Genomic DNA, 8,549 nt, shown 5'->3' with positions numbered 1-8,549 from the left:
TACTACAGGGGCTGCTTCCAGGTGCTTCTTGCTTTCCCGGAACAGCGCCTCCTTTAGCATCGGGTTCTCCCATCTGTGGATGTGTTTCTTGTCTGGGCTTTATCCGCCAGAGGTTTGGTTTCGGGATTCCTTTTTGTGTAAGTTTTGATTGATGCCCTTTGCTGTAGATTGTATCTGTGCTATGTAGATTGGATGCTATGGCATTTAGATTAGATTTAGAATATGGAATAGACAGGGTTGGAAAGGACCTTAAAATCATCCAGCTCCAGCTCTTGCCACAGGCAGGGACACCTTCCACTAGAGCAGGTTGCTCCAAGCTCCTGTGTCCAACCTGGCCTTGAACACTGCCAGGGATGGGGCAGCCCCAGCTTCTCTGGGCACCCTGTGCCAGCGCCTCAGCACCCTCACAGGGAAGAACTTCTGCCTAATATCTAACCTGAACTTTCCCTGTTTAAGTTTGAACCCATTTAAACATGAAGTATCAAATGTGAGTTAAACACAAAACAGCAAATGCAAGTGTCTACGTAATATATATGTGTGTATGAAATAATTCAGTAATTCCAAAGCAGCTTGAGCTCATGAAAGTCATAATAATTAATGTTTAGGGGAGAATGATAAATAGCTTTTTTCCTTTTAGTAAGGTTTAGCACAATTAACTTGTGTTCACCTGGCTTAACTAACACACAGGTTGCCTTCTCTCAGCCTCACTTATGAGCCCCTCAGATGGTTCCTTAGAAACCATTTACCTAAGTTCTGTGGAACCAAGCTGCTGCTTTCAGACACGGAACAGTGTGTAACTCTTCCTCCACAGGTTACGACAGATACTACAATAAGTACATCGATGTGAAGAAAGGGGGCCTGGGTGGCATCTCCATGGTGCTTGCTGGTTATGTTGTTATCAGCTACATCTGGAGCTACAGCCACCTGAGTAAGTAAAAGCAATGTGACTGTACGTGTATAGTGTGGCTTGGGAGGTTGCTTGGGGCAATAGAAACACACTGCTGCTGCTGCTATGGAAAACTATGCAAACCATTGCTGCTTGAATCCCAGCCTGTGGGCAAGCAGGCTTCTTTTAGCCATGAAACACTAGAATATTTACTTATCAGATGGCCAATGTTTTCTTGGTGATGTAGATCTTGTTGCTTGTCTGACCTGATGGCACTTAGAAGCTACATGCTCAGATTTGTCCTTAGAGTGCTTTCTTTGCTGTAATTTCAGGTGTGGTGTGGGTTTTCTTGTGACTTCAGTAAAACTAACCTGCTTTGTTTCGAATGCTGCAGAGCACGAGCGCCGCAGGAAGTACCACTGAAGAGTGACTTTCAGGAAGTGAAGGTACAACTCTGGACCAGACCTGGCTACTGAACAGTTACCCTGACATCAGAAGAAGACATCAGAACTATTCATACTAAAATCTGTACTCTTATGACCAATAATAAAGTGCAGACACTTTACATTTACTGAGCTGACAGTCTCGTAACTGACTTGTTCATTGTACTCTGCAAGTGAGGTTTTGGCTTCTCAGGGTTTCACCCCTGAAGTCTAAGGGTTGGGAAAGCATCTGTTGCTTGGGTTGCATTAGGAACTGGGGCAACCATGACACCTGATCCTAACTGTTGGATAAAAGTAAAAAGCATTGGATTGCTTCTTAATAGCCATTAGGTACAGGCTGGACAAGTAGCTGCAAGGGTGTATTTTGATTTGAAAGAACAGTATCTGAGCTTTGGTGGCTTGTTGGGCTGGCCACGTGTTTCTGATCCTTGGTCAGGCTGTCACCTGGGGGCTGCAGGTATTTGGGCAGTTTCCAGATGGTTTAGCTTGGAGGAAGCCTGCAGTTCCCATTCTGTCACTGGGATTCTAATGCTTCTGACCTCTGACAACCTGATATTTCTGTCAAAACTTCACTTTCTTTGCAGAAAGAAGTTGGAAGGTTCTTCTGAATGGGGATAAGCTTGTATTAAAAGGAAAACTTTGTTGCTTGGCTTCAAGTGGGAAGTTTTAAGAGGAGACACAATGTTTGTGAGTGCAGCTTAAAGGAGCATATGAGGGTTTGGTCCACTCAGCAAGCACGTCCTACCACCACCACATTACCTGCCAATGCTTGCAGCTGCAGGTGCAACCTGCAGTATCCTTTTCTAACCAAGAGGGAGAGGGAAAGCCGCTTCTTAAGGGATGTGAACTGTCTCTCAAGAGCTTTGGTGGTAACAGGAAGGCGGCTTTCAGGTTTGGGAAGCATCTGTTCAGGTAGAGAAGACCATAAACTCAACTGCATGGGGAAGGTGATGAGGTACCAAAGTGTTCCGCTCCCTTTCCACGTGCCCAGTTACACACAGTTAACACATAGTTCAACCACTGCTCAGCCTCTGCAGGCACAAGGTCTTACAAGAAGCATCCAATGGTCTGTCCCACCATGGTCACTTGGACTTGAAACATCTGTTGTGACCGACTCTCCACAGTGAAATAACAGCAGTCACTCAAACCAAGGTGCTCTGGTCACTTCATCCAGGCATATCGCCTTGTTCGTACAAGAAAAGAAATTCACAGCCAGCTTTTTCCATCAGTACATTTCAATAAAAACAAAGTAAAAAGGCAGCAAAGGAGAGGGCTCAGAATCAATAAGGCTCACATTGTAGGTACTTTTTTTTTTCCTTGTTTTTAATTGACATTTTATCATTGGCCCTTTTGAAATAATCTTCTCACAAAATGAAAGGGGTTTGGCTACAAAAATTGCTCTCGGAACACTCTACCACTTTTAAAAGCAGTGTTCCATAAGAATATACATCTCCACTTCTCAGTCTTCTCTAGGCTATGGAAATACCTGCTCAGTGTGAGCTGGACGTCGCGGGGGCTGAGACAAGGCTCTTCTATTCCTACTCTTCGAGCTGTGCTCATTTCCGCTCGCTGTTTGCAAATGGAACACGAGCACAGACATGGCGTTCCTATAATCATTGTTCCTCACGGTTTGGCTAACCACAGAGATGCCAATCTATTCTCCCCTCGATCAGGTCTCACCCAGAAGATGAATTTCTAACCTTCAGCATAGCAAGAAGCACAGAAACAAAGCAAGTGGATGAGAGTTTTACAGCCTCACGTACGTGAAGCCTTAAGTGAGCCACCAGGACAAGCTTATCGACTACAACAGGCTGGACCTGGGAACACAGCTTTGCTTTTTAAGAGCTACAGGACAGCAAAATCCCTGCTTCCTCACTGAAGGGAAGGCATTTCAAGTATTAGTTTTCCCAGTCAATCTGCCTGCTTCCATAGGTTCCCCAAAGAGAAGTGGCAGAAGGAAAACACTTTAAAGAAACACTGGCAGAAGATGTGTTTAGGTAGAGTGCTGCACCAGTGAGGGGTTTGCATATCTATTGGCTTTTAGATCAACCTTTCAGCAGGGCCCAGTGAAGAGAGGCAGAGGCCAAAATCTATTTTAAAAAGGTTAAAACATAAAACAAAAAAGTTATGGACAGTTACAAAAATGTTGCTTAGCAGCAGCCAGCCTCTGACCAGTTCTTTCAGTAATGGCATTAAAAAACCCCCCTGATTAACAGTTCAAGACATAGCGCTAGGCAGAAACCTTTTCTCAGTGTTAATAGCTCCCTTGCACTCTTCGTTCTGCTCTTTCACTGTCCACTGAGAAAGGCCAGATGTCCTTTGGTGCATCTGTTGGCATAATGACCTTTTTCACCACACTAAAAGAGAAAAAGAGAGCAATTATTACACAGTTACAGCTCTGGCGGCAACTGTTCAGATTACATGTATGGAAGATGCAGCATTTTGCAGGGGAAGTGAAACAGAGTCACAAGGGACAAGATTTATGGGCTATTTCCACTCTTTGGAGCAAAAGCTGCTTCTGTGCTGGGAGCAATGTGATGTCACATTATTGTACTACAGAGGAGAGAGCTCTCAGCACACCACTACGAACAGCAAAGGGCTGTAACACACAAGAAGCTTCCAAGACTACTCCACCTGATAGGCACTACATCAGAGATGTGTGGGATTCTCCCAATCAGCCATCCTGAATTAGGGCATCACCAGCAGAGATACAGGAGTCATTATCCCACTTTACTTGACACATGTCAGGCCACACCTGGAATAGTGGGTTCAGTTTTGGTCCCCACTATGCAAAAAGGATGTGGACAGGCTGGAGAGGGTCCAGAGAAGGGCCACAAAGTTCCAAGGACTGGGAAGCCACACAAAGTAAAGGCTGACAGAGCTGGGCTTGTTCAGCCTAGAGAAAAGAAGGCTCAGGGGGGACCTTATCTCCATGTTCCAGTATTTAAAAGGTGGCTACAAAGAAGACAGATGCTCCTTTTTACAAGGAGTCACATGGAAAGGATGAGGGATGATGGGTACAAGTTCCTCCTGGGGAGATTCCCACTGGACACAAGAGGAAAATAACTCACAATGAGAAAAACCAGCCATTAGAATAATCTCCCAGGGAAGTGGTGGATTCCCCAACACTGGATTCTGTTTAGATTCAGCTGGACAGGGTGCTGGGATATGCGCTCTGTTCTTCCTAAATCCAGCACCTCCTGTTTTCCCTCCCCTCTGACCTACCTTGTAGCAGGTGACCTGCTCCAACGGCCGGGGTCCTCTGTTCCCAGCATTGTTATTTTGAGACTGCATTACTCCGATGACTTGGGGTGTCCTCTGTTGGTCAGGAGAAGAGTTCTGGCTCGTTAAGTGCATCAAGGATAAAGAACTTTATGGTTGTTACTTTGTTAGAAGGGAAAAGAGCACCTCATGCACCAAATGATCAATTTTTTTCCAAATCTATGTGTGGGTGCTCTGCCAGCTGGAGCAGCATAAAGAAGAAATGGAGCACTGAGGCTTACAAAGCCCAGCAATCCTGTTTTTCTCTGGAAAGCAGATTTAGGGAGTAGGTTTAGGCTGCTAAAATATCCTTTGTCATCACTGACAGATATCAGAGAGATTACAAAAATTGGCAGATTGCTGCACAACCACGTATGATGTGCTTCTATGTCATGTGGGAGTGTTCTGTGACTACATCTCCACATAAAGTTGGAGCAATGGTAGGGCTTCCATCACTCTAATGGCACTCAGTGTTGCTCACTGCTTTGTTCTTGCATTGCACCATCTCTTCCAGGCAGCGCCCCAACTAACATTACTGCTGCTGTTGGCCTCTGAGCTGCAGGACAGCACCAGTGACTGAGGTTAACTAAAGCAAGGGGAGAAACAGAACAAAGCAAAGCCCCACAGTCCCAGGATGAAGGCAGCAACGAGTCTGCTGTGATCAGATGGTGCACATTAGAGGGCTGGAAGGAGGAGAGTGCTCTGTGATAGATTACGATTTGTTCTCCAAGTTCTTAAATACAAAAGAATATCATATCCTGTCGTAAAATAGATAAGGTTTTCCCTCATTCAGTGAGTGTTTCTCCAAGACTTTCCAACAGTTTTGACTGCTAGACAATACACTCTCTTTCGGAGCACTGTGGGCAATGCTTTACAGGTAGGTGTGCAGGGGAGATGGGAATTGTGTACCTTTTGCTGCGTTTGTGTCGGTTGAGGCAGTGGTGGTTGCTCTGTGGTTCCCATTGGCAGTTCAAATCGAGGGCTGGGTTAGAGGGAACAAGAAAATTGATTCTCAAATCATAGGTCAACACTTTACCATCAGCTCAATTAATTCCAAACAACCAAACACTTAGGCAAGTCAATTCAGCTCACAGGAAACACACTTCCCCCTCCCCAGTCCTCTTTGCATTCTGATGCTCAGCAATTATTTATAGGAAAATGAGAATCTGGTATGTAGTATAACCCTCTAGCTGTGAATGAATATAAGATTTAGATGAGATGTTAGGAAGTTCTTCCCTGTGAGGGTGCTGAGGCGCTGGCACAGGGTGCCCAGAGAAGCTGGGGCTGCCCCATCCCTGGCAGTGTTCAAGGCCAGGTTGGACACAGGGGCTTGGAGCAACCTGCTCTAGTGGAAGGTGTCCCTGCCCGTGGCAGGGGTTGGAGCTGGATGAGCTTTAAGGTCCCTTCCCACCCAAACCAGTCTGGGATTCTATGATAAACCCATGTGATCCCACTGCACTGATGGGATCCGATCTCCACTCTGAAGTGTGTTACCCTGAAGAGGCCCTGCCCCATATCCTTAGATTGGTACAAGACACTAAACAAATCTCCAAAGCCACTGGGAAGCACTGGAGCACCCTTGTTTGACACAGACCAGCTTACAAAGGAAACATAAGATGACAGGACGAGCCTGGAAGCATACTCACTGCATGAATTTACAGCTAGGCCCCTCTGGACAGAATCCTACTAGATAATTCACACAAATGACTCTTCGAGTGTGCCGGTGTCTGCAGAGGGGACCTGCAACACAAAGCTCAGTAGTTCATGTTCCACGTACGGGTACCCCAGCACGCAGCAGTAGCAAGTACACAAGCAGATCACCCAAAGAAAGAATAGTAACACCCTACCCTTGATTTATAGCCACAGAAGCAGCTACTGTGTGACATACCATGTTTACAGAAGCCTCTGTCATACCAGGGACAGTCTTTGATCTTAGACTCCGGGTCAATGTGCAAGAATGGGCATTCTTTGTTACTGCATTCCCCTGTACCAAAGGCAAACACAATTCTTACTCAGTTGTGCAGGTTCAAGATCAACTGACTCTCAAAACGCTTCCTGGCTCATGTAGCTCCCACAAAGCTGCTACCAACATGGATAAATTCAGGCACAGCAGTCATACTGCCTGCCTTAACCTAGATGAAGAACACCAAGGACTCACCCTTGGTGAGCACAGTTCTACCAGGCTGGATTATGTATGTGTGCTTTTAAAAACAATGCAGAAACTAAACTGGAAAGAGCAGTCATGGTAACAAAAACCAAACATTTAGTGCACCAGAAGTGTGGAGAAACTACAAATTGCACACTAACCTCAATCCAAGGAAACCTACAAGACTGTAAGTTTCTGACAGCAAGTTGCCTCATTATGTCCAGATCTCCAGAGCTGGAAAGCAAGTGCATAAAAGTTTTGCACCCCCATGCCCTCTGCTGCTCATCAACTCCCCAAAATAAGAGTCATGCAAAGACCAACTGCTCAGCCTACTCATCTCATACCCAAAGAGAACATAAGGCATAAAACCCAGTCAAAACTTGAACTTCCCACCTCTTCCCCCAAGGAACAAGCTCTTGAGAGAGGAGACATCTATAATATGTCACAAATTTAGGGGGATAATAAAGTAGAGGACTAAGAAGATCTGAAAACATTATGGTCTACTATCATCAAACAGAAAAGAACTGTAACACTCTGCAGATGGATAACAGGGATGTACCAGGATCTTCTTCACCAGACTCCCACGCCAGCAAGGAATGCTAAGTAGGAGCTACAACACCTCTTACCAAATTTGGAGTAGAAGTAACACTCAGGCATCTTGGTCATGTCATACTCGTGTAGAAACTCGCACTGGTCTCCCTTTTTGCACAGTCCTCGTAGCCAGTGTTTGCAGACAACTGTCTTTTCCCCACTGATGTGTCGGAATGGGCACATGCCCCCTGAGGAAGGACAGGGCAAGGAGAAAGGGAAGAAGAACAAATAAAATACACTGCACAAGGTGGCACAGGGCAATAGCAACACTTTGTTCCCCTCTGCAAGAGGGGGTTTGAAGACATCACTTTATAATAGGAATTTAGCCTTTAGTGGCAATAGCAAAAGAGGGAGTTCCAGGTGAGTCTTATGTTACCTTCTAACAGGCTAAGCAACAGTCTCCAGCTCTTAATCATAGATTCAGTCAGGTTGGAAAAGACCTTTTAGATCAAGCCCAACCACTGCCCAGCGCTGCCAAGGCCACTGCTAACCCATGGCACTGAGGGCCTCGTCTACACGGTGTGTGAACACTTCCAAGGACAGTGACTCCAGCACTGCCCCAGGCAGCCTGAGCACCTTTTCAGTGAACGAATTGTTCCTAATGTCCAATCTAAACCTCCCCTAGTATAGCCTGAGGCCATTTCCTCTGGTCCTATCCCTTGTTTCTTGGGAGAATCCCGACTACCAAGAACCACAGCAACTAACACCAGCACACCCACAGCAAGGTCTGTGTGTGGCACGCTGAAACCTTCCTTTGCCGGTTGCATCGCTTATTCACCTCCCGACTTCTTAATACCATTATTTCCCAATTGCTGCAGTTATTCCAGCATCCTTCAGTCTTATCCTCAATCCAGGCAGTCCCCTCGTCTTTAAAAACACAGGAGAACCGTAGGCAGTGCTAGAATAATGTGGTTTCCCTCCCTCCACCCCCATAACTCCACTGGAAACTCTACTTGCCTTTTCCACAGGCCGCTTTTAAAAAGAACTCACAGACAGCTGCGCCCGACTCTGCAGAGAGAAGAAACATCATTCATTTTAACTAAGTTTTGTGGCAACTTCCAACATCTTTCCTTCCCCAGCAGGACAATCTGACCCTCAACATCAGAACAAAAGCAGTGGTTTGGTTCGGGGTATTTACTGTCCCGCTTAAGTTCCTTGTTCAAATCGGGCCCTGACAAATACCCACATTCTTGTTGGGGGACACCGAAGGGAATTTGCAGGG

The 8,549-nt window shown here is 45.9% G+C and overlaps 2 protein-coding genes across 2 annotated transcripts in view; one reads left to right on the top strand and one right to left on the bottom strand.

The window, feature by feature from the left end:
* Positions 1-1,309, top strand: part of ATP5J2 (ATP synthase, H+ transporting, mitochondrial Fo complex, subunit F2) — a 1,765-nt gene extending 456 nt beyond the window's left edge. Inside the window, exons 2-3 of the mRNA XM_010009327.1 lie at positions 812-928; positions 1,281-1,309. Of these exons, the coding sequence (XP_010007629.1) occupies positions 812-928; positions 1,281-1,309 (146 nt within the window). The remainder of the gene's footprint in view (positions 1-811; positions 929-1,280) is intronic.
* A 1,801-nt stretch (positions 1,310-3,110) lies between these two features.
* CPSF4 (cleavage and polyadenylation specific factor 4, 30kDa) lies at positions 3,111-8,335 on the bottom strand (the record flags this gene model as incomplete). Its single annotated transcript, XM_010009329.1, has 7 exons — positions 3,111-3,686; positions 4,555-4,647; positions 5,500-5,572; positions 6,237-6,330; positions 6,479-6,574; positions 7,363-7,515; positions 8,285-8,335. Coding segments are annotated over 7 exons (629 nt in total), but the record flags the coding sequence as incomplete, so codon positions are not given.
* Positions 8,336-8,549: the final 214 nt, after the last annotated feature.

This window comes from Nestor notabilis, unplaced genomic scaffold (assembly GCF_000696875.1).
Source record: "Nestor notabilis isolate BGI_N333 unplaced genomic scaffold, ASM69687v1 scaffold342, whole genome shotgun sequence".
NCBI classification, from domain to species: Eukaryota; Metazoa; Chordata; class Aves; order Psittaciformes; family Psittacidae; genus Nestor; species Nestor notabilis.
Note: the sequence above shows the minus strand (reverse complement) of the source record. Positions and strands in the feature narration are given on the sequence as shown.